The following is a 27,194-nucleotide window of genomic DNA, read 5'->3' as shown; positions in this document are numbered from 1 at the left end:
CACGGCATATGGGCTCAACTACAGGGAGCATTGCATTAGGGACACTACTACAGGGGCATTGCATAAGGGACACTACTACAGGGGGCATTGCATTAGGGACACTACTACAGGGGGCATTGCATTATGGACACTACTACAGGGGGCATTGCATAAGGGGCACTACAACAGGGCGCTTTGCATAAGGGGCACTGCTACAGGGGGCCTGCCTAATGGGCACTGCTACAGGGGGAATTGCATAAGGGGCACTGCTACAGGGGCCATTGCATAAGGGGCACTGCTACAGGAGGACTACTACAGGAGGCACTGTATAAGGGGCATGGTGTGGCATAATTTGTTATAAGGGCATTACTGTGTCATTAAGTCTTATACGTGGGATTATTTTGTGGCATAAATTGTAAGGGGCATTACTGTATGGCATAATGTGTTTTAAGATGCATAATGTGTGGAGACCTGAACATCGAAACCGGTTACACTCCCTCCCTAGGCAGAGGACACAGAGCTGGTAGCCATGGACAGTGATAGGTGTTTCAACCAGGCGCAGCTCCAGTCCGCACTGTCAGTGTCTGTTCCCTGGTCTGAAGTCCCTGCTACTCAACCCCCCTGGTCAACCTCGTATTCCAACTTGATCACCCCGGGCAACAGACACACTTCACTGCGGCATCACAAGGACTAACAGCATCTCTAGAGGGGTGAGTAGCGGGACACCGCTCCGGCTCCACACCGAAGTTCTCCAAGTACTGACTCTTATACCATTCTGCGAATCACAGTTATATTTACATTAGACATACTATCTACAGCGACTCCAGTGCTATATTTAAATTTGTTTTCATTTCATACTCTGAACATGTATCCTACTGTTTATTGTTTTTAGTCACGACCATTGAACACTCCCTATTTACCCCTGACCTGATATGTAGTTTCAGTTTATCAGGTCAAGTTTGTACATGTATCTTGAGATTTGATTGCATAAAAGTTTGATAATTTTACAATTTTGTAATAACCCTTTCTTTTGTGGTCAATTACGGAGTTGACACGACAGGCCATCTAGCTGCATAGTATAGAGGGGTTCTGAGCGCATTCACTACTCCTCTCTACATTTTGTACATATACAGTAGAGAGGGCACACACACCCCGCCTATTATATCAATCCCATGTGTGCAGTGTTATTACTCATTGTTTTCCATAATGTGTTTTAAGGGGCATTACTGTGTGTGGCATAATGTGTTTTAAGGAGTACTACTCTGTGGCGTAACGTGAAAGGGCTCTCTGTGGCGAAATGTGAATAAGGGACACTACTGTGTGGTGAAATTTCAGTTGGAGGTACTATTGTGTGGTCGTGCCCCTTTCCAGCGAGACCAAACCTGTATTCTTCGGCGTGCACTCTCCCTACTTCCGTTATGGATGCGGCACCAATGCTCTTTATCTACACAGGGCACCAAACTGTGTAGTTAGTTATAGCTCTGCTTTGGTGTGCACAGATGTATCATCCTCTGTATTCAGCACACCTGCCCTAAAAAATTCCTACAGTGACACTATCTAATCTTATACAATTGCTAAGCTAGGGCTTGGTCAATTGGGAAAATGCCTTCCCTGATCCTTGTGTGTAACCTACACCAAATGAAGTGCCAGCTTTATCTAACAGAAGCAACCAAATAACAAATATCTGACTATGGCACATGTTTGAATCCCCTGCAGAATGTCTCCTGTTGTGTGTATTTTAATTAGGGATGTGCAGGCTCGGATAGGTTCGAGTTTGCACGTGGAGTTCGGATTTTTCCCTCCAAAAAAACGGAACTCAGAAAGAGGCAAAACGTCATCTTACATGGACGAACATCATCATTCCTGGACAAAAGTTCGAACCTGCAAAATGTCTTTGAAATTGAATACGGTGTAAAACTAAAACCTGCGATAATGATGTCATAAGTGCGATATTAACGCAAAAAGGATGTTTTCGCTCCCATATTGAATACCCCTATATATATTATATATTTTACTTGGGTAAAATCTTTATTTTTCTTTTTTAGAGAACACGGTCAAGACATTTAAAAGGTGTTATTTTTAGAGATGTGCGGGTTCGGGTTTACTCGGATTTACTCTGATATGTTCGGATCTCAAAATGGCATTTTATTGGCTATGGGTTATCACGTGTTTTGGATAGCCAATAAAATAAATCTGAACTAATCCGAACTTGTGATAATTTTGGCGAAAAGAACCAAGTACATCCGAGTAAAACTGAACCCGCATAGCTTTAATTATTTTGTGCTGAAGTTGTGGATATAGCAGTTAATGGTTGTGATGGTGGGGAGAATGGGGTGAAGGATTTTGCAATTCTAAGCATAATATCATGTAGGGATATTAAGAACGACAGTTTGTCTTCAGGGGCGCCGAGAGGGGGGGGGGGCGGGTACAGATTACACGGGCCTGGGCTTCCTGAGGTCCGACGCCGCCCCCCCTCCCTCACAGCAGCCCAGCACACAGCGTGTGCTGAGCTGCAGTTGGAGACTGCTCGTGGGTGCTGAGCAGGAGCCACAGCAGTCTCCTATGCCTGTGCGGGGGAGCGATCACTCTGATCGCACCCCCCTGGCTTTGTGCCGGGCTGAGGGGGCTCAGAGCGCCCCCTCCCCGGCGCGCAGCGCCGCGAAGTGGCGCTGCAAATCTTTTTTATTTATTTTTTTCTCGGCAAGGGGGCGTGGCCACGCCTCCCGAGATTAGGCCACGACCCCTATTACCGGCCCCGCCTTGGCTCTTGGCGGCCCTGTTTGTCTTGTGCATTGAGTGGGGTTTCAGGATGAATTGCAGAGGAACAAGGGACAATGGAAATAAGCATAAGGAAGTAGTGAGAATTCCAATATATTGTCTAAGTCAGGGAGATGGTGAATCCAGATAATCAAGGCAGTGGGTGAAGACTGTTCCTTGCCGTGCTCAGTTGTTGTTCATTACTTGTAAGTGAAATCACAAATGAAACTACTCCTCAGTAGCTGCACCTTCCTGGGCTTACAAGATCTAGTGGTCTCTGTACTAAGCAGTGTTAGGAGACAGAGTGAAAAGTGATAAGGTGCCAGCCAATCAGCTCCTAACTGCCATCTCACAGGCTGTATTTGAAAATTGACAGTTGGGAGCTGATTGGCTGGCACCTTATCACTTTTCACTCTGTCTCCTAGCACTGCTTAGTAAATAGACCCCCTAGTAAATATTTTTGTATTAAGTTATTTACTGTATATAGCAGTTACATATTATGCAACACTTTAAAAAGACAAAGTGATTATTTGCTGTGTGCACCCATGCACTATTACCTACCAGTATATTTGTGTAATATTGGATGAAGTCAGAGCATCCAGAGAAAACCCCACACAAACATGCATAGACAAAAGTGACAGCACACTGGTTAGGAACAACTAAAACAATGCAAAGAATTTTCTACAGAGGTGATAAAGGAGATCACCCACCTATCGTACTAGGTTTGCTCGATTTCAGCTTACCATATACATTGAGAGTTGTTACTCTTCTGCTTGCACCGGCAGCGTTTGTCACTGTACATACATAGTCCCCACCATCTTTCAAGTGAACGCTTTCCAGATGAAGACTTCCATCTGTTCGTACACTAACATAGGGGGTTGAAACCAACTAAAAAATAAAGACACATTTTACAACATTTATTTGCAAATATACAGTACTTTAGCTTAAAAAGATTATATCTACTCAATAGTATTTTACACGTATAGGAGTATAAGGCCTGATTCAGAGTGTACGCTAATGCTTTGCCTGTGTATGCAGTGGCTGTATGAAAATATCCACGCCACAGACATGGAGGAATGTACTGAGATCCCCACCTGTGGCTTTGCACGTCCAAGGAGCAAAGGCCCTCATTCAGACCCACTCGCAAGCGGGCGCACGTACGTTAGGCGTACGTACAAAATTATTTAAATTCAATGGCTCGCTCGTATTTTCGTTCGCATCTAAAATTCCTCCCTAAACTCAGGCGACCCCTCCTCTAACTAACGAGCGTGCGAAATAGCGAGCGTACATCCCCGAAATGGCTTGAAGGGAACGCACGCACAAGTATAAACCGGAAGTGGCCTTGTCAGATGTCGATTACCTGCTCCTTTATTCTGCCTACCTCCATCAATCGTATCATGCCAATCAATGTATCAATTAGCTTAATTGTTTGTTTTTTTTCAACACAATGCAAGAAACTTTACTCTTGTCCGTGTTTGTGTTTACCCGCAGAATACGTACGGATGGAACATTCGCTTTTATTGTTCCAAAAACATGTGAACCACAATTAAACAATTGTTCTATTGCTGTGGATCCCCGCATATTTCCCGGGGTTCATTTCTTTATTTAAATTTGCTTACGCATGTCACTGCATCAAGCCTATCATAACTCTCCAGAGATTTCAGGCCCTGTTGAACACATGACTCATACACTAGCCAATAAAATTGCTCCTGTTAATTTCCAAAATACATTAGCCAATCAGAAATTTTTTTATCAAAAATGATTTGTATGAAAAACACCATTGCCATCATGAGAGCCTCCGCATTCACCAGGCGCGAGCTGCTGGTGCTTACGGAGGTGATGGATCGCCGTATCACCAGCCAGCCTCCACCCATCACCAACCGGCAGAAGCGCTCCGCGTATGCGGAGGCACGGTCCCGCCTGCGGTCCTTCGGTTCACGCCGCAACATCGGGCAGCTGGAGCGCAGGTGGTCAGACCTGCAACGGCGAACGCCCCGCTTGCTGGCATGCTTTCGCATGCAGATACAGGAAAGTAAGTGTTATGTATTGTGGTTTTCATGTTTGTGTTTGTGGGGCAAACTGCGTGTGCATGTTTTCCTGTCTGTCCTATTTATTATTTGTCCTCATATCTGCGTGTGCATGTTTTCCTGTCTGTCCTATTTATTATTTGTCCTCATATCTGCGTGTGCATGTTTTCCTGTCTGTCCTATTTATTATTTGTCCTCATATCTGCGTGTGCATGTTTTCCTGTCTGTCCTATTTATTATTTGTCCTCATATCTGCGTGTGCATGTTTTCCTGTCTGTCCTATTTATTATTTGTCCTCATATCTGCGTGTGCATGTTTTCCTGTCTGTCCTATTTATTATTTGTCCTCATATCTGCATGGCCATGTTTTCCCTCTATTTCTGTTTTTTTCATTCTACTCCTATTTGCCTGTTTTTTGTTGGTGGGTTTTTTTTTTTGGGCCCCGGATTTGGCCAGAAACTAACCTCAATTTGTTTGACATATTTTAGGTGGACAGCCAAGACTACGCCGTCACCGTCCGGCCAGACTGCGTTCCCGCCCACTATCCCCAACCCCCAGCCAACACTCCACCCCAAATATTTCCCCTATACCCCACTCCTCCCCAGCCTTCCAAGACCCTCTCCCGGAACTGTCGGGCCTCCTTCCCCTCCGTCCCACTTCCCCCTCTCCTCCACCCACCCCTCTTCCAATTACCCCCTCCCCGGAGTCCGTCATTACCCCTCCCCGTTCTTTGGGGAATGAAGGCTCCTCCGAGGAAGAACATGGAGGGACTTCCGGAGCTCCCGTTTTGACTCCCGGTATGTTTTTATTTCGCATTTTTTTTAAGCACAAACTGTTTGTATGTAATCATGTGTCGTGCCTTTATTCGTGCTTTTTTGGTTTACTTTTGGTGATTTAGCAGTTTGCCTTTACCTCTTCCTGCTGATTTCAACATACACATATCACACCTGTGGGAATTTGTACATAGGCCTTGTATTTTTGGCAGCACCCCCTTTTTGTTTTGGTTTCTTTTTTTTAGGTTTAGGAGTGATTTCGTTGTGTTTTTGTTTTTTTAATGTGGATTCCCTATTGTTTTATTAATCCACACACTTTTCTCACCCACAGAGGAACAGAGGCGTCGGCAAGAGGTGGACGAATGTGTTGCCCAGATGCGCCAACATGTCATTGGCGTTCTTGTGGGCCTTGACCGGCTGTCTGGCATCCTTTGCCAGTAGTTTTTTTTGTTTATTTTCGTTTTCTAAATACATTTTTTTGTTCTAATATACGTTCTGGCTCATTCTTTTTTTCCAAAACAAAAATAGTTTTCCCTGACATAAGTAGACTGTTCCTGCAAGGATTTCCCTTTTTTTAAAGTTAGATTGTGTTTTGTATTTGTATGTTAAACAGCCACAAGAAACACATAACAGTAACAATGTCATTTCCCTTTTTGGGTGTAGTGTCAATTAGATATTTCTACATTTTACAGGTTCCTAGTTGGTGTGCAAGCTGCTTAGGCCAATCTTCCAAATCCAAAGGTTTGGACAGGCTTCCTTTTGGTGTGGGTTGGGAACCTGAAAACATATTTCAGTTTACATCAACTGGTGTCAGTACTGGATTACCCCTTAGTCAAATGTAAGGTGTGTTAACCTGGTTACACTTGCTGTTAACGTCCAAAAAAAGGAAGACCATTTCACTCTCCAAACATTTATTCACAACATAAATGAGAAATCAAAGTGGTCACTCCCAAAAAAAAAAGACAGTGATAATCTCAAATACAACACATACAAATAAAATATTTAAATAAAAAAAACAATCAAGAACTGGTTGACGAAGGACCATGCCAACATGATTCCACAAACATGGCGTTGCGATATGGGTTCCAGAATATATGCCCAAAATCACCAGATCCAGGTTTGGTAAGGGTAGCAGGAAGTAGTGAGCGTTGGAGTGCCAAAGATTATGTGAACAAACAGAAGATGGTGAAAAAAATAAAAATAAATTAGATGTTCGCAAACAAACACAAACACATTAGGTATAAACACTGTAGTTTTGGTAAAACTTACCTAAAAAATCTGGCCACCACATCATCGCGTATGGCCCCCCCACATACTGACCTCTGACCAACCTCGGGGGGGCCATCCTCAGGTAAGGCATCCTCTGGCTGCATTGGAACACCACTCCTTATGGCGATGTTGTGAAATATCCCACACAGGACCACAATTTTCGACACCATATCCGGCAAATACATGAGCTCACCACCAGAGCTGTGGAGGCATCTGAATCGGCCTTTTAAAAGGCCGATACAGCGCTCCACCACTTGCCTGGTGGCTGTAAGTGCGGAATTATACTCACTTTGTGGGCCTGGTGTGGGAGCCAAATAAGGAGTGAGCAGCCAGGACATGCAAGGGTATCCACTGTCTCCTGTGAAAAATAAGAGACAACATCAAGCTTAACATTGTTATGTACTAAAGGTCTCCACTTACCCAGAAGCCATGCATCACCATCTTGTAGGTTGGTTAATTTCTGCCATATCCCTGATTGCCGGATGACGAAGGAGTCATGTGCACTTCCTGGTAATTTAGCATTCAGGGACAGGATCTGGAGGGAGGCATCACATACCACCATTACATTCAGGGAGTGATAGTGTTTCCTGTTTCTAAATATTGCCTCCAGCCGTGCTGGAGGCTGAAGTGGTATGTGAGTACCATCCACAACCCCTATGATGTGTGGGAAGCCAGCTATTTGGTAAAAATTGGCCTTGGCCACACTAAGGGCACCCATATCCAAAGGCATTTTAATAAAATGATGGAGGTGCTTGAAAAGTGCCTCCATCACTGCCCTCAGGATCCGGGAAAAGGAGGATTGGGAGATGCCCGCCACTATTCCCACCGTTGTCTGAAACGATCCTGAGGCACAGAAATGTAACACCGCCATAAATTGCGTCAGTGGTGGTATTGCTGTTGGACTGTCAATTTGCCGCTCAAGATCACTTTCTATTAATGAGAGAGTGTCTATGATGATTTTGGGAGGTAGACAGTAGCGTCTTAAAACCTCATCATCGGGCATTCCAAAAAGGGTGACACATGTTTGAAATATCAGGGGCCTTGCATGCCTACGATGCCTATGCCTGGGACGAGATTGAGGTTGGTCGGCTTCCAGGAGCAGGGCCAGAACAATTCGACCCAGATCTACCTGAAATTCAAAGTTTACAATGTAAGGCTTTTGAGCCACCCCAAAAGTAACATAAAACAACTTAGCTTTATGATACCATCGATAGCTGCTTACATGCCGGGGTATTGTCATGATACGTCAAAACTGTAAACAAGCCAAAAATTATACATCAAAAATTTACAGGGTGAATTTATGTTTGTCAAATTGGTGCAAGCCAAAACATAAAATAGGCGAAACACACATTTGGCCATCGATCAAAACGACATTGCACACCGTACGTCAAATAGGGGTCAAATGTAAGCCAAAAATGGAAAAGGGAAAACAAAAACTGGTTTACATGATGAATAAGCATCCCAAAATGCGCAAATTAGTTCGCAAATGCAAGTCACTAGACCAACAGTGAAAAATGCGCTAATTAGTTTGCAAAGGCAAGAAAAATAATGGACTTACCAAGAGCTAATATAAAAGATTTCCCTCAAAAAGGTCTTTGGGTACGCAAACCTAAAAAAGCTAAAAGAGATGAAATTAGTGTTAAGCTGAAAATATTAAACTAAAAACAAGAAGTAGACACCAATTGGCCACAAGTTAGACTTCACCAAACTTACCAAATCAGGAAACGAGGCCCAAAAAAAACAACAAAAATGCGAACGGATAAAAAAATAAACTGTAGCAAACCCAAAAAATGCCAAAATCCGCCAAATCCTCCAACCGTAAACCACAAACTCCAAACAACTTAACCGCCAATAATCCAACAACGCAACCTCGAATCCACACACACCAAGCCATAAATAGTGTTTATTTTCCCGCACAAATTAAGGATGAATCATAGGGACGCACAATCAATGATGCGGCCGCAAACTAAGGACGCATGTATAAATACGTCACGAAATCACATAGAATTTCTGGATGATTTCTTGCTGGAAGCAGAGACATGGCTTCAAACCAGGGAAACAATGGGCAAAATTCCGGCGGTAAGGCCTTCATGCATTTTGTCTCAATGATTATTTTCAAACATAATATTGTGCAAGTTGTGAAGTGGCTAAATCAGCATATTTACCCAAATAGGTGAGGACGATGACATGGAAGAGACTGCTGGCCCCAGTCAACCCGCCAAAGCTGCCAAAAAAAAAAGACAGCCACATTTCACAAGAAATGAGATGGAGGTTTTGATCCAGAAGTGTGTTGACATCCTGCCCCAGGCAGACAGGAATATGAGCCAAAGCCAGAAGGGGAGAATGTGGGAGGAGGTCGCCGTTGCTGTCAATAGGGTGGGTGATTATGTCCATTTAGCCCGGGATGTAAAAAGGCGGTAAGTAAACACTTTCCCACCCTATAAACAAGCCCCATTTTAAACAAAAGGATAATGGTTCCAATTTCATTCCACAGATGGGGCGACTTCAAATATCGTCTCAAGCAAAAACTTGCCGACAGGGCTAGGCATGCAAGGGGGACAGGTGGGGGTCCCACCCCTGTGTCATTGGAGTTGACAGACTTAGAAGAGCTGGCACAGGGGTGTGTGCAGCCTGTGGAGGTGTTTGGCGTGTCCAACATGGATACGGACATGCCAGACTTTGCGGCTCCTCATGTTGGCCCAGGTAAGTCTTGTGATGTCACCAACTCTGAAATGCTATTGTGCCAATATGTAGATTCTAATGTGACTCTTTTATCATTTTTCCAACAGAGACACAGGCGGATGAGTCTGCTCCAGAGGGGAGCCTTGGCCGCAGAATTTCTGCTGGCTCTGCAGGGGAGGAACCAGTACATCCGGCTGAGGACCCTGCAGAAGCCAGTCCAGGGCGTGCCCCCTCGCAGGCAGTGGGCCTCCTCACAGAACTCAATTTAAAATCGGATTTCCATACGGAGATTCTGCAGAGGATGGACGCCAGTCTGATATGGGTGGCTGAGGCCCTGGAGCAAAATGCTGCGGCCAACGTTACCATTGGTCAGGCCCTGGCGGAAAATACCAGGGCCAACATCCGCATCGCCGATGCCCTGGAGCAGCTCGTTCGCCAGCACATGGTGGAGCCGACCTCCCTTCCTGCCGGAACATCAGGATCCTCCACCTCTGGCACAACATCAGCCAATCCTCCAAATGTGCCTAGCCCTGTGCCTAGTCCAGAGGCCACAACATCTGCCTCTGGACAGGCCAGCCCGATGGCATCCCGGACCCGGTCTGGCGCCCACCCTCCCCCATCCAAACGGGCGAAAAAACGGTGACAGCAATGGCGACTTTTCCCACACTCCTTCTGTGCTTGGCTCATATTCCTTTCTGGTCAAAACTTCCCTCTCCTTTCTTGTGAAATGTTTTTAATTTATTTTTGTACGTTTATGTTAGCAGTTATTGATTATTTATTTTTGTGAAAAAGTATCTTTGCCAGAAAAAAAGGCAACAAAATATTATGCCAATTGGTTTGTGTTTAAACAATAAATTTATGATAAAAATCTGACATTGTATTGTGACATTATTGTACAAATGGGTTACATTTAATCCTGGCCCTAAAGGCAAAAACTGACCAAAAAAACAATTTCATTTTTTAAAAAAAAAGGCCTCTTGAAGGAACGTTTAAAAATTCACCTAACGATGCAAATTCCACAGTAAAAAAAAAAAGGGGAGCTAATTAAAACATGATGACATTATTGTCACAATGGGCCATAAACAACAAATTGAGGCCAAAATAAAACCCAAAAAATGTACGCAAATTGATTGTGTAATCCTGACATTAGCAGGTATGATTTCCACCTGCGTACGGTTTTGTGCTATCCCAATAAACTGCTTTCCAAACACATACCAAGCCGGTTTTCAATACAACACTAATTGCTTTTGTGACCACCCGCGATTAATCGCTGCAACATCGTGGAGTCCCGGGACAGAGGAGAAGGCCATCGCCAATGTGGTCGAGTAATCCAGACCCTAAGCTGTGCGAGCATTTTGAAGGGAAAGAGGATGTTCCAGTGACGTATGAGACGGTCCGAACACATTTGATGTTCGCATCTGCTAATGTATGTACGCCCCAAAAACGCCTCGCCACGCCTGCGTTTTTCCATCTCCACCCCCGTGAACACCCAAAAACGCCCTGTTCTGTCAATCACATTTGACATGTCACTTCCTGTACGCTATTTTAGGAACGAGAGAAAAAAAGCTCGCAATCTGCCGTACGCACATGCGCAGTGTAACACCGACGCATGCGCGGTTAGTCAACATCGGAACGCAACGAGCGTACTGTTGTTAACGTCCGGCTCTGAATGAGGGCCAAAGTTCCATCCCAAGGTCAGGACAAAGCTGTCTAATAGAGATGAGATCCATCTCTGTTTTTTACTTATATAGCATATGACTGTCCTATTTGCTAGAGAGAATCCAACTAATTACTCCGGTTCTCTAGTCATCCATAATTTTAATTTTACAGCTCTGAGAAGCTCATTAACTCAGAGATCGATAGCACTGACTTTTAACATGGACGATCCTTGTGCCTGACACATCATGTGCCTCCAACCTAATATTCTCTGTGATTATTGGGAATAATTGCCACAATATCAGAGTTTTTGCTAATTTTTTATTTTGTTTTAATTCTTGTTGTTTTTAAACTGTCTTTTAATGCATGACTACTAGCTATTATACGATAAATTGTATTTCATTCTAATTGTTTGTGCGCTCTCCCATTGTACAAACATAGGACTTCTGAGCGCTTGTCTTTATTTTCTTTATCTCTCAGGGGAGATAGCTCACACACCTGCATATTTTTCTCTGTTTGGTATGTGCTTGTGGAGCAATGCCGTTCTCCTTATGGTATAGAAGAGATGTGTTCATGGGCTAGGAGAAGGGGTGGGTACTAAAAAGAGGGACCCAGAGAGTGCCTTGCCTGAGGCCCATTTCTACCAAAGAGGTGCTGCCACCCCTGAACATAGTGTGTGTACACTAAATTTAGCAGCGCAGCATCTATCAACTGGGCCAGAAATTCCATGCACCCCCCCACACACACCCAATGTAGTCATGCCCCCACCCCTTCCCCCTTCATAAGAGGGCCAAACATTTCGCATAGGGGCACCAGATGTGAGGTGGTAATGACATCATAGTTTGTGTGTGGTGTGTAGTGGGTTTGGTATAGTGCTTGGGGGATAACTTTGTCTGATTATGACTTTGCTTTTTATGAGAAGAGTTGGAGTGTGATGCGTATTGTGTGAATGTCAATCTGTGCTGGGCTGTGTTTGTAGTACATTTTTCCTGGCTGTCCCATGATTAGCCTTAATTTCTTTTAGTTTACCTGTAAAGTAAATGAACGTCTCCATTGTTTGCAAATAATGGATTATAACTGAACAGTAATGATACTTAATGAAACTTACTAATATGTTGTTCTTAACCCAATGTCTGACTGGAAGAGGATTTCCAGCTAAGATAACGCATGGCAAGGTGATCTGGTTTCCTTCAATAACACTCACTACGGAAGGGCTCTCTCCAATTACAGGAATCACTAAGAAAAAGTTAATTTAAATTAAATGACAAGAATGATTAGTTTACTTTCATCAACGTTCCACAGAGACACAAAACCTATAACAAGACCAGGTTGATATTTATATATACAAATATGCTGTACTCAAAGAATTGGGTTATATTTGTATACAGGTGGAGTCTCCCATATCCAAAATGCTTGGGACCAGGGGTATTTTGGATATCGGAATATTCCGTATTTTGGAATATGTGCATACCATAATGAAATATCTTGGGAATGGGACCCAAATCTAAACACAGAATGCATTTATGTTTCATATACACCTTATACACACAGCCTGAAGGTAATTGTATACAATATTTTAATAATTTTGTGCTTTAAACAAAGTTTGTGTACATTGAACCATCAAAAAGCAAAGGTTTCACTATCTCGGTCATACTAAAAATATTCCGTATTTCGGAATATTTGGATATGGGAGACTCAACCTGTATTATAAATTACAAATATAGCAGTAGCTTTGACATCCTGCATTTCTTATCAGTCCATATGGTAGTTACAAAAGTTCATGCCTCTGGTAAGAATTTCTTACCTAATCCTGTTAGTGTAACAGTGATTTGGGATTGAATTTTTCCAAACTGATTCTCAGCTTCACAGAGATAGGTTCCTTCATCTCCGACCCAGAGATCTAAATGAAACAAAGTCCAAATGTGTATACCAAATAGCAGCTGTTAAGCAGTGATGTAACATGGGGGTCGAGCAGGGCACATGCCCTGGGCGCCGTCAGTGCAGGGGGATGCCGCCAGCCGCGGTCCAGGACAGTGGTTTCAAGTCAGGGTAGTGCGGACCACACTACACAGTAACAAACACCACTTCCAGCACCAGGTAGTACACTCGTACTACCCGGAGGCAGTGTGCTTGTTTTAGTAGCCAATGAGAGTCAGACAGACTCTCATTAGCTGCTGCACCCACGTCCGGAGCCGGGCAGGAGCTCATGAGTGAGCTTCACCTTCCGGCTCACGCAGTGGGTGATTGGAGAGATGTTATGATGTCATTATATCTCTTTCATAATGCCGAGCAGGAGGACGGAGGAGCGGACGGCGGCGGGCACAGGAGCAGGGATTCAGGTAAGTGTGTTTTTTTTGTGTGTATGTCTTTGTTCTATATATGTAAGGGGCACTGCATAGGGTGGACCACAACTGGGGGCACTGCAAAGGGGTGACTACTACTGGGGGCAATGTATAAGGGGCACTACTGGGGACACTGCATAGGGGGCACCACTATGGGGGGCACTGTATAAGGGGCACTGCATAGGGGGGACCACTACTGGGGGCGCTGTATAAGGGGCACAACTGGGGACAATGCATAGGGGGGCACTACTGGGGGCACTGTATAAGGGGCACTGCATAGGGGGGGCCACTGCTGAGGGCACTGTATAAGGGGCACTACTGTGGGCACTGCATAGGGAAGACCACAACTGGGGGCACTGCATAGGGGAGACCACTACTGGGGGCACTGTATAAGGGGCACTGCATAGGGGGACCACTACTGGGGGCCCTTTATAAGTGGCACTACTGAGGGCACTGCATAGGGGGTAACACTACTGAGGGCCCTATATAATGGGCAGCACTACTGGGGGCACTGCACAGGGGGGGATACTGCTGGGGGCACTGTATAAGGGGCACTGCATAGGGGGCACCACTAATGGGGGCACTGTATAAGGGGCACTACTGGGGGCACTGTATAAGGGGCACAGCATAGGCAGGACCACTACTGAGGGCACTGTATAAAGGACACTGCATAAGGGGCACTGGATAAGTGACACTACTGGGGGCACTATATAAGGGTTCAGTACTGGGGGCACTGTACAAGGGTGCACTACTGGGGGCACTGTACAAGGGACACTACTACAGGGGTGCACTGCATAAGTGGCACTGCTACTGGGTACATTACATAAGGGGCACTACTACAGTGGGCATTGCAAGAGGGGCACTACTACTGGGGGCATTAAGATGCATATTGAATGGATAGGAATGTTCCCATAGTGATGAGAAACGGTGGTGTGTCATGTTGACCAGCCCCCCATTTTTCAGTGGCTACGCCAGTTGTGGTATGTGACCACGAGAACTTTTTTGGTGCGAACATACTTTGGAGGGGGGTGCTCCATTTTATAACTTGCCCTGGGCTCCAAATACCCTAGTTACGCCACTGCTGTTAAGTCACAGTTCACTGATATACCTGAGTAATATAGTGAGCTTATAACAACCGTGATCACCACAAAAATGTTTACCATTACCATATAATGTACAGTAGCTGATTTTCACATTCAGAACACTATATTTTAATTAATTCAACCAATTTAATTTTAGGAACATACAAAATGTGCACATCCTACACCAACTAAAGAAAACGAGTAATAGCTATTATTATATAAACAATATATCCATGTACTGTAAGTAGGTTGAAGGTATAGTATTGTAATTACTTTTTAATGTCACTTTTTAAAAGTCAGAATAGCAAGAATTCAGAGAATGACCTAAGGGGGATGGTAATGATTTGAAACCTAGCTTGTGGCTTCTTTCTGCAATAGAGTTTAATAAGTTTAGAACGGGTGTTCTGCTTCTTGGATATAAACTCACATAAAACTGTATTTACTTTACTCATTAGATTTTGTTTGCTATCTACCCCATTATTTTCACATATTTAAAAAATCTATTTTGTAGAGTGTGGCTTGCAGTACATTAGATTGGTTAGAAAGCGGGAGAGCAACTAAAGGGACTTACAGGATTTTTCTTAAACAAAATAAACTGCTGGAAATGTAAATTATGCAAAATAGACGCAAAATATCTATTTTGCAAAGAAAACCTCTATTCTTTATATAACTATTTCCTATATTCACTCTCCAGTAATTTAGTGGAGTGGCCATATTGGGTCTGGCTTCTTCACTACCTTGCTTCATTTGTTACTGCCCAATAACATCAGCAAGGTGACATAGCTGTGGAGGCTGGCCAGAGCTAACTGAGTCATTACTGCAGGCCAATAAATAAAGGTAAGAGCCGCAGAAGAGGTTAGTGCTATCTATTAAAATGTACATGGCAAACTGTTGTAGATAGGACAGGGGTTACATTAGAAAAATAGACCCTTTCTGTCTTTTATGCACATTTATGCACAAACAATCCCACACAATCTATCTTTTTTGATAGTGCTGGGTGTGTTAGAACGGTTTTTTAATGAAATTGAATAAAAACATATAGAAAAAAATCCACTCTCTGAATGATGTCATGCAATATCGTTCGTTGTTTGAAAAAATCTGTCATGTACATGACAGATATCTTTCACAGCAGCCCTAGGAATTTTCAAAAGATAAATCTTTTGTCTTTCAGAAAGATCTGCTAATGGATAGGCCTCTTAAGTCCCACAAGTTGGATCTTTTATAATGCATCAGCCACAGTTGGGACACTCTGGTCTAATTATATTTCAGTCTCCTACTTTAAGTAACAGAAGTGATACATCTTAATTGGTTGGAGATAGACATATGATCCAGGGAGATGTATCAAGCTTTGTAAGAGGCTAAATGGAGAAGTTGCCCTAAGCAACCAGTCAGCTTCTAATAGTCATTTATCTAGCACAATCTATGAAATGACAATTAGAAGCTGGTTGGTTGGTTTGGAAAGCCAGGAAGCCTTCACCTTTTTCACTTTCCAAGGCTTAGTACATCTCCCCTCAAATCACTACAAGTTTTGAATGTGTGATGCTTTGCTATGCTTTACTGTATGTACAGAGGGCCTGTTTCAGAGCTGAACGCTCTGACCACCCACAGCTTATGCGAGCGTCCATGATGATGGTCGCGATGGTCAAGACCATCGCGACCATTGGGCTTGCGATGGAGACCCTGCGGTAGGGTCTTGCTGCCGCAAGCCCTGGAGAGATTTTGGCTCTATCAGAGCCAAAATCACTCCCACTGACATCACTAGTGATGTCAGTGGGGCCGGCTTCAGACGGTAGGCGTTCCCATGGGAACGCCTCCGTCTGGCAGCCACGCCCCCGGCACACCCACCAAAGGGGGCGTGCTGTCAATCAACATCGACAGCACGCCCCCTTTGGTGCGAGACCCGGAGCGACAGAGAGCCCGTCGCTATCCGGGTCTCGCGCATGCGCACAACGGAGCTCCCTCCGTCGTGCGCATGCGCAGTGGGGCAACATCGACCTGCTTGCGAGCGTCCTGCGCTCGCGAGCGGGTCTGAATGACCCCCAGTGTTTGTGATAAATGGGATATAATTACACACGTGAGAATGTATACTTACTAGTAATCTGCAGAGTTCCAGTCTTCTGGTTATGCATAAGTGGCTTTGAATGTTTGGATGTGCTATTTAATTTTGTCCATTTTATCTTCGGTTCTGGGAATCCCCGAGCAGCACAGTGCAAGGTCACATCTGAGCCTATATCCATTGCTATATCACTTGGGCTCTCTGTGAACACAGGAGCAGCTGGAAAGAAGTTTTCATTCTGTTAAATATGAATAATTAGCTATATAAAGCTACAGGTGGGAAGAAATATTACTTGTGGGGTACTGGATAAAACAAAGACAAATAGAGAATGACTTAAATACCCTGTGACATAATACGTTGACGTTATGCATGTTTATCAATACTGAACTCATTAACAGACTAATCAGCAAAGTCTTGAATGGAAGAATGGAATAGATTAGACGAGTACACATTATTTAGATGATAATTGATGTGTCCCTGACTGGGATGTAAACATATAGTACAGTAAGGCAAAAGAAAAGGCTTCCTATTTATAGTTAAAAAATATTTTCTTCAAGTTCAAAATAGAATCACACAATTTGTTCTCATTATTCATGACAGTATCTAAAAATGTATGTTATTGTAATCTACCTTTAAAACAATGATTTGAGCAGTATAACAATTAATTGATAGATATAACAAAATAAGAGAGTCTATGGGCCATATTCAATTTCGCTGCAAAAAGTCGGAATCGGCGATAAATTATCGCCGATGACGTTATGTTTCAATTATCCCCGTATTCAATTTCAAAGACTTTTCGCCAGTGTGAAAAGTCTTTGAAAAAAAAAGGGAGATAAGTTTTCACCATGTTTTACATGCAGAAAAAAAGTGCAGAATTGGGGTTTAGGGGTGCAGGCTTAAAAAAAATGTGTCAAAAAAGTAAAAAAAAAAAATCGGGACACCCCAAAAACGTAACTTTAATTTTTCGGGTTTAAAAAAAAAAAATAGGGAACGCACTTCTAAAATAGCCTAATTAAATTCAGAGAGGTTCCCAAGTATGAGGCAGGTTTTTTCTTCATTGCGGGAGTAGCGGCAGGTGCATTTTTGCTGAATTTTAAAAAATCATTTTAGGGACTTAAAAAAATGCTTACCCCATTTTTCATGTACCCCAAATTTGATAGGAATAGTTATTTTTCCGAAAAAAAAATCTAAGTGCTATTCTTCACCACTTCTTCACAGCAGCAAATATGCACCTGCTGCGGCTATTAGAAACCCCCGACTTCCTTCAGCAGGTAAAATTGGGGGTACCCTGGAATATTTCCCAAAAATTCCCGTTTTTTGGCGATACTTACCTTTCCGCCGGCTTTTCAGATGGCGAATACCCCCGCTTGGGGTTCGCAACCTGCTCTTCCCTATGGGAAGTAGGTCCGGGTTGCAAGAAGGGAACCTTTCGGATCCCTCCGCCCCTGTCCGGCTCCTTCCGCCGGACGCTGGGGCTCTTGTGTGCATGCGTGACCTGTAGGTCGCGCATGCGCACCGCCGTCACTGCAGTGAAAAGATTCACTGCTCCGAATAGGAACAGTGAAGCCGCTTGCGGTGGCAGCTGATTTTGGGTCCCTCCGCCCCTGTCCGACTCCTTCCGCCGGATGTTTGGGCTCTTGTGCGCATGCGTGACCTGTAGGTCGCGCATGTGCACCGCTGTCACTGCAGTGAAAAGATTCACTGCTCCGAAGCCGCTCGCGGGGGCAGAAGATTTCACATCAGCTGCCACCGCGCCGAAGCAATGCTGAATTGCTTCGGTGGCCACAGCGAATTAGAATGTTAATTATCAGGGTCCGTTCAGACCCCGATAATTAACATCATGAATAGACCCCTCAATCTGTTATCACACATGAATGCACTCTCCCTCTCCGATTATGTAAACATTGAAAACTATTCATAGCTCTATTAATAATTCTGCCCTGATAGTTGCTGCGGTCCCTTAGCCCATTTTCATACTAGAAAGCTACAGTGCTTTGACAAAGATATAGATGTAGAACAAATGGACTTACAGCCAACAGAGAGGATAACTTTTCCATTTGCTTTCCCAGCCTCATTAGCTGCCACACAGGTATATTCTCCCTCATCTGAATACAGTGTTGTTTTAATTCTCAAAGTTCCAAGAAGATTATCAATAGATATTTGTGATGATGTACTTATATTTACATCACCTAGATGAAAGAACATTTCCAGGAATGTTAAAGTATATACAGAATTATATAAAACTTAATGCACAAATATTTTACTCCAGTACCTTTGAACCAGTGCACCTGAGGCTCGGGAACACCTGTTGCTTTGCACTGCATCATAGTCTCTGTATCAGCTGCCACCAACATCTCTTTCTTCACGACTTTTACAACAGGAGCCTCTAGAAAACCGGGAATATGACAACGTTTCTATGAATTTAGATTGTGTACAGAAAAAGATCAAAAACATTCAACATTTTTTGTAACATATTAAAGTATAATCGATAGGGTGATATATGATAGAGTGATATATGATAGGGATATATATGATAGGGTATAATATCCATTAAAATTTAAACAATTAGTGACTAAAATACAATTATCCTGTTTAACTGTTTTTTTTCATTCATAAGACCAGGGGTGGCAGCATTTTGGGCTGAGACATAGTGGCTATGGTACAACAGGACATGCCAACAGCTTCAGGGCACTAAGAAAAGGAATATAGAGAAGGTAACTGTTGATGAGTTGGCCAGTTGTGTTCTTTGGTACTATACAATTATTTCTATGTAGTGGTACCTAGAACAGAAAAGAAGAAGACGGCAAGTGAGTTCCCAATGTGTAATGCATTTGTGCAGAGCCGTAACTAGACTTTTTGGTGCCCTGTGCCAGAAAGAGCATTAGCGCCCCCTCATTTTTCAAAGGGACATAAGGCACCTAAAAAAGGGCCATGGCCTCATGGGGAAGGGCCAGGGAAGAGATAGGAGAGGCCAGGAGATGCTGAGGATGAAATAAGAGGAAGCTACAAGCAAGAATGATAATAAACAGAAATTTGACATGCCCAAACAGCACCCCCTGACCTGTGGTGCCCTGTGCGATGGCACCGGTTTCACTACCCAGGGCCGGATTAACCATGGGGCGGATGGAGCTGCAGCTCCAGGCCCATCATCAAAATAGGCCCACCACCCACAGCAGCATCTGCGGTAGACATGGAAAATATTCTTGTTACAGCCTGAGGCTGTCTGACCTCCACCCACTGAAATCCCAGCGAGCCGTCCACACCCCCCCTCCCCGGTTCAAACACTAAGTATTGCAGTGCAGTTGTAGCCGGCTTCACTAGCCTAGCCCTCCCTGCACCAGAGTATCTTGGCGCTTCCTCCGCACCGTGTGACGTTGCAGCGCGCAACGTCACATACAGTAGGTGCTGCCCCGTGCCCCCACTAAAAGTACTAGTAGCCGAGCCCAACCTCAGCTCCATGAAGGCGATTCGGCCATGTGAATGGCTGTCCTGACACTGGCCAGTCCTCCTGTGTTGGCTGCTGATCGGGTGTCCTGCAGGCTGCTTGATGATGAACAGGGTGTCCTTCCTTTCAGTGCCTTCGTAAGAGGTATGCAGGTGCTGACAAAATATTTTAATATAGTTCTTTTGAACCAGTTTCATGTATTTGTGGGCCATGTGCTGTGTGTGTGTGTGTATATATGTATATATATATATATATATATATATATGTATGTACAAAATATGTATACTGTACATGTGTGCATATATATGTGTGTATATATATATATATATATATATATATATATACAATATGTTTATATACAGTATCAGTATTCGTAAATGCATATATCTGTGTAAATGTGTCTGTGTGTATATATATACCAGCCAGAACAGACACATACTGTAGTGATGCTGTCCAGCCGCGTTTGTTTCTGGCCAGTACAGCATTTCAGCACATGGATGAAGATTATTTAAGGCGAGTGTGTTTTCTTTACTGTGGACCTGATTCAGAGGTGTATGCTATGCCGATATCTTTGCAGTTGATTGAGTATCGGCCATCTGCGCATGCTTCAAAGTTGCACAACGCACGCTTCAAAGTTCATTACTGTAGTCGCTCGCAGCAACTTTTTACCCAGTGCGTGATTGACAGGCAAGGGCCTTTTGGTGGAGGTAACAGGGAGTGGCGACGAAAACACAAGCGTGTCACAGCCAATTTCGGGGAGGGTCGAGTCTGCGACTGCGATCCCGTACAAATTAACAATGGCATCTCAGTTCATGCGGCCATTATGCAAAGCCATACGGTTAAGGGGCCTATCCACTAGGCGACCTGAAAGACTGAACGACTAGCGTTCAGACCTTCAGGTCGCCGAGGTCTGGTGCCCGCATTGAACAGCGTTCAGTGCAGGAGCCCGACCTCCTATATCTGAACATGCCAAACCTGATGATCGTCGTCATGTTGATGGGCAGGTTCAGTAGATAGTCGGGGTCGACAAGGACCCAGCATGCACGCGAATCGTTGGTCCTTGCCGGCTATCCATTACACAACTTTCTGTACGATGTGACCAAAACCTCCTGGTTTTGGTCGGACCGTGCAAAAATTTGTGTAATGGATAGGCCCCTTTACCCGATAGCCGATAATCGAAGGATCTGTGGAGCAGACGCTTGGATATGTAAAGCCGCAGGTGGGCGTTTCAATACATATCATGGAAGCTGCCGCATTAGCATATTTTCACAGATGATCTGCGTACACATTTGCAGGAGCGACGGCAATAGCGTACAACTCTAAATCAGGCCCAGTATCCCTGATGAAAAAACTAAAATCTTTTGAAACGTTGGTGTAACCCTGTTGCGAGATTTGCTATCTATGATAAGATTGGCTTTGGTGCAGCATACACTATGCTTATTTAGTTCATCATTTCCTTACTGAGCACTACCTTTGGAAAGTTGACTTGGGTCTCTGTTGGCTAGTGCGCCGTGATAGTTGTATGCTGTTTTAACACTGTTTTTGCCAGCTGCTGTGCCATGTTGGTGTTTCTTGGTGTTACAGGCTGCTGCACCGAGTCAATCAACATATGGTATGCTGCAATGCCATGTACTGCACAAGCCGCCACGCCGAGCTAGTCGATCTGCTGTGTTTACAGATTAATTGAATTGCTCTGATAGACACCCATTATTTAAGATGCCCAAAAAAACAATTGAATTCCTCCTAATTACCATGTTATGAGATGCCGACTTCCATGCTGTATTTCCAGTGGTCTCCGGTGGTGTTTGGTTTTTCCATGAATGTTTATTATATTCGCATGCTCGTCATGGTTACCATGAAGGTTTGTTGCCCATAATGTTGTTTAAGAGCTTCCAATGAGGGCTCAGCACATCCACCTGTGCTCAGGAGGTGATGTTCTTTACTTAATCAATTGCCTTTTGGATGATCACACCCCCACCATGCTGGTCAAACTCCCTATGGCAACACAGAATAGGCCCTATAAATTTCAGCTCCAGGCCCATGTGGACCTTAATCTGGCACTGGCACTACCCTAGCTACGGCCCTGCATTTGTGACTACTGAATTTAATTGAATTAAAATGTTACATTTTAGTAATAATACATCATATACTAGAAAACCTTCAAGATAAACAAAATATAAAAAAACAATGAGGGGCATAAAGTGTACTATGTTATTATATAAACTCAGTGGTCCCTAATTAAATAAACTCAGTGGTCCCCAGTGCACTGCACAGCAGAAACTCACTTGCCTTCTTCTTTTCTATTATACTGTACTGTATGTGACTTTATGTGAGTTCAGTGGTTTCATCCCTCAAAGAGAGTAAGTCAAATCAATATGTAACAGTATACTAAGAACTTCGTATTTAAGAAACACATTGACCTCTTGATTGGGTCTGATGGTAGAATACATTTTGTAATTTTGTCTTTATACAGCATGTGACACGGTTCTAAGTGATACATACACTAGTCTCTTATAGAGTAACTCACCAATATATACAAGTATTGATGCCTGACTATCTGTTCCAGCAGTGTTAGTTGCCAGGCATGTGTAAATTCCTGAGTCTTTGTCCAGTGCATTTTTAATAATGAAGCTACCATCTTCTGTTAATATATACCTGCATAAAAGTATGGGTTTTATCATTCAATTAAATGCCATTTGTATATTACATGAAGCAGTTGGAAATACCTGCCATGGATACAAGACATACAATAGTCAGGAAAAATAAAAACATCTTACAATTTGCTTGTTAATCAACAAACCAGTGTAACATTGTTTTCAGCACGACTAGAGGTCCCATAGACAAGGTCTATAAGTAATGGAAAAAAGAGATTTCCTGATAAATAATTTACAAGAGTTTTTTTATTTTTGGCAGCAATGTAATAATCCTGTTATTCCCTCGGCCAAGCACAAGAATATTGTGCAACACAGAAACAATTTTATTTTATAAATACAAATCATATTTAAGGAAAAAAGTGACAGAATATAGTTACAGTATGCATAGTACAAAAAGCAATAAATGAAAAATTATTTTCTATAATTGTTAAGATCATAAAATATATATTTTACATTTCTATTTATGTAGCCACTATCAGCCACCTGTTTATCCTGAGACGACCCCATAACAACCATTACCTCACCTGTTGGAGAACCTGACAAACATGTCATTGTGCATCCAAATTATCTGAGGTTGGGGATAACCTGTTGCAGAGCACCTCAATTTAATCCTTGATCCTTTAGTAAAAGTGATGTTTCTGGGATCTACAACAACGTTTGGTGGGTCTATGAGAAAACAGATATTGAAAATACAAATATTCTTTAATCAGATTCAAAATGTAAAGCGTCAAAACTGCAGAGACATTTTATCTTGAAGACATTATGAAGTCTTCTAACTTTGGATAATGTATTATTTGTTCACAAATGGACTTCACAGTTTCACGAGCTCTGAGCTGATGTTGATAGTCTCTTGTCCTATAAGATTAGTGCGAAACATTTGCCCCATCCAGGTGCACTTTGTCCAGAAATGCTGTTCTTCACACTCTTTGCCCAATGTAAAACAAAGCTTAACACACATAAAAGGTGCTAGGTGTTGTAAGGGCTGTCCAGATGCCTCAACATGCTTGTGGTAAACTGAGCAGTGTTTTAGCAAAAAAATAGACACATCTTATGAAATCAACAGACCTATAGCTGCTGCAGTTCAGTATTACTTCCTCAATGCATATTTTTCCTTTACTTTTTCAGGTTGATTAAAATAATGTATTGTAGAATCAGTAATGCCCAGTCTAAGACTGGTGATTTCTGGTCTTGCCCGATGGTGAAATGTATCTGCATGAATAAATTGTAGCCTGTACCTTGTACTGTAATAAATACAGTAGCTGCAGTTCTTCCACCTTCATTGGCTGCAGAACAGACATATTCTCCTGCATCACTGATCTGGACACTTGTTATCTTCAGGGAATTGTTACTCAGAATGTGAATGGAAGAAGTGTTTTCATGACTTAGATCAAGGTTGTTCTTCCGCCATGTAAAATTGTAACGAACTGTGCTCAAGACATCACACGTCAGTATAGCTTGTTTTCCAATATTGACAGTCAGATTATGTAAAGCTTTTATTACAGGTGGAGGTTCTACAAGACATAATATAATACAATACATTAATAAACAATTGCAATACTAATATAAGTAATATATATGTTGTAATATTAATATAAGTAATATATATATGTGACAAGTTAAAGAAAAGATATAACAAGACTTGCTCCATAATTCATAATTATGTAAATAGCTCTTATAGATTAAGTATTCAAGTAAGTCTCTTCTGTAATTTCACTAATGTTGTCTTTATTGCAGGTAAGCAATTATTTGACTTCCTATTCTCCCATGCTGAATTCCCCTGATTCAGTGCAATATACAGTAGGTTAAGATACAGCTAGTAAGAGATAAGGGATTCAAACTTGCCACTAGTTTTAAACAAGACAAGAAAACACACACACATATATATAAATATACAAATATATATATAATGATAATTATCATTATTGGTGCCATGTATTAGTCGCATATGTATATATATTTTCACTGTTTTTTATGCAATATGGCATTTATGTAGATGTTTTGTCAATATATACATATATTCTTTTCATATACATTTCCTTTTCTTTTTCACCACACTCTACACACATTCACTTTTCACCATACATTTTTTCTATATTCACGTTTTATTTAGTATTTGTTTTGCTATCACTAATCACATTTTTTATTAACCATTGCTTTTACCAGCATCTTACATTTTTATTTGCAGTCACAGTTCATTTTACACATACATTTTTTACCATGCACAGCATCTCAAGCACCACACAACAGCACCTTATGCTTTGTACACTTCATTATGCTTCGCTGTTCTCCCCTATCCAGTGTGATGACGATGGTGTACAGGGTTACCAGGGAGACGTGTGATGTCATCATCGGTGACGCCTTCCGGGTTTCCCTTGACGGAAGCGCTATCAGCTGGCCGGGTGAGTCCAGCGTGCACTGACACGCTACAGTTATTGAACTATTTAAGGTAAGACACTTTCACTTGTTCACTTGGCAGTACACTAGTCCTGAAGACAAGGTCCTGGGAGACCTTGAAACGTCGACTTTGAAGTGGTGTATCATGTAATTTTTTCAATACACATCGTGGTTTTCAACATGGAGTGCCGCTTTCTTCTTTCATTAGGGGACCTACACAGTTCCTAAAGGGAATACCTGCAGTATATGTTCTTTAAGAAGGCACCCAACTGAGAGACATTGTTGTGGCTAGTGCCAAACCATACGAAGCATATATATTTATGGACTATATGTTATAGTCCATTGTGTTGAGGCACAGCTTCTTCTATTTACCTTGTGCATAATTATTTATAGCTGTAAATTGACTGAAAACAATCTTTTCAGCATATTCTTTTACTATTATTGGACTGTGAACAAGCATAGTGTCTATATAGGACGGCATTCTTTACCAACATGGAACACAAAACCAATATATTGGAAGCGTCTAATTTCTTGGATATACACCAACATTTGGGAAATACTCTAAGCTTTACTGAAGATCAAGCAGCGGCTTTTCTGTTTAAAGAACATTCTACTACATTGGACGAACAACAATCTGTCCAAGATTTATACCATCAATTACTAAGACTGAAAAAAAGAAATCGATTTTTTTCTACAAAGGGTCATCACTATCAGACTACTATCGTGCCAGACATATCCCACGGGGGTTTAGGGTCAGAAATACCCCTACCATAGGGAGAACCAATGCAGAGTTCTGCACCAAATGGATCTCTGTACTTAACAAATGCAGTTTAGACCTTATGCTTCTAGTTATAGATGAAGCAGGAAAAACCCTTCAACATACACGGGATAAAATAGCAACCTTATCCACACAAAATAAGACGGCATTGGATGATCGTAGCAACAAAGCCATATGGGATAAATTAGAAGCACAATGTCTATCTTACCGCAAGGAATTAAGCGCTTTCAAGAGCAAAAAGCTAAACATGGTTCAAACCGATTATGAAGAAAATCGGGTATATCGTTGGCTTAGTGGTACGGAACCTATGCAGCAAAAGATAAGACAGAGATCTACCTGGAGAGATAGAAGATTTAAAAACAGAAATGATAATGCTTCTTCCAACAGCGATAGTGAGTTTAACATCATTGACTCTGATGACACACTTGCCACTACAGCCGTCCCTTTAGGACGAGTTACTCGGGCCAAAGGAGAGGCCATAGGCATAAACTCACCTGACGGGGGGGGGACAAAATGAGAGGGACTACAAAGCCCCCCACAAACAAGAGGAGGAATTGATCTGTAATCTATCTTCACATACCCTTACAGAAATGGAAATATCAATACTTAATAAAGGCTTATCATTCATTCCCACGAACAAACATAATGATTTACAGTGGAAAGTCGACATCCATAGATTAAATAGAACGTTGAGGGTTAAAGAATTTTTTCAGTCTCAAGAGGAAGATAAGTCCTTACCTTACAACACATTTCTATCTCAGAGGATTAAATCTACATTTGATCCTCCGTCCCACAATGCCTCAATAAAAACGTTCACGAGGCTGTTGGATGATTCGGTCTGCAAATACAATGCAGCACAACCTAAGAAGCATACCAATTTGTCCAAAGGGGAACATCAAGCGTTAAAAAAATTACAAAATAATAATAACATCGTGATTCGCCCAGCCGATAAGGGGGGCGGTATTGTCTTGCAGGATTTGGACAAATATATTTCTGAAATCGATCAACAGCTGAACAACAGTGCGGTATACCTTAAACTCACAGAGGATCCTACTATTGGATTTAAGAACAACTTGGATAATATTCTGAAAATAGCTTTGAACAATGGTCAAATAACAAAAAAAGAACATGAGGCTCTAACACAGTCTTTTCCTAAAACTCCGGTACTATACACAGTACCAAAAATTCATAAGGATGTTTCTAAACCCCCAGGACGGCCAATCATATCGGCTAGGGATTCATTACTGCAACCAATCGCACAATTTCTGGATTATTTAGTACAACCATATATTTCTGTACAG

The 27,194-nt window shown here is 42.5% G+C and overlaps 1 protein-coding gene across 1 annotated transcript in view; it reads right to left on the bottom strand.

The window, feature by feature from the left end:
• The window catches only part of HMCN1 (hemicentin 1), a 563,772-nt gene that overhangs the window by 430,346 nt on the left and 106,232 nt on the right, over window positions 1-27,194 (bottom strand). The window contains exons 12-20 of the mRNA XM_088453882.1: window positions 23,957-24,232; window positions 23,246-23,387; window positions 22,595-22,722; window positions 18,895-19,008; window positions 18,653-18,811; window positions 16,659-16,841; window positions 12,947-13,042; window positions 12,251-12,378; window positions 3,480-3,624 (exon numbers count right to left, since the gene is read on the bottom strand). Coding sequence (XP_088310008.1) covers window positions 3,480-3,624; window positions 12,251-12,378; window positions 12,947-13,042; window positions 16,659-16,841; window positions 18,653-18,811; window positions 18,895-19,008; window positions 22,595-22,722; window positions 23,246-23,387; window positions 23,957-24,232 — 1,371 coding nt within the window. The remainder of the gene's footprint in view (window positions 1-3,479; window positions 3,625-12,250; window positions 12,379-12,946; window positions 13,043-16,658; window positions 16,842-18,652; window positions 18,812-18,894; window positions 19,009-22,594; window positions 22,723-23,245; window positions 23,388-23,956; window positions 24,233-27,194) is intronic.

This window comes from Taudactylus pleione, unplaced genomic scaffold, assembly GCF_031769625.1.
Source record: "Taudactylus pleione unplaced genomic scaffold, aTauple2 ptg000602l, whole genome shotgun sequence".
Taxonomy (NCBI): Eukaryota; Metazoa; Chordata; class Amphibia; order Anura; family Myobatrachidae; genus Taudactylus; species Taudactylus pleione.
The sequence above is the reverse complement of the archived record's forward strand: the minus strand, read 5'-3'. Positions and strand labels throughout refer to the sequence as shown.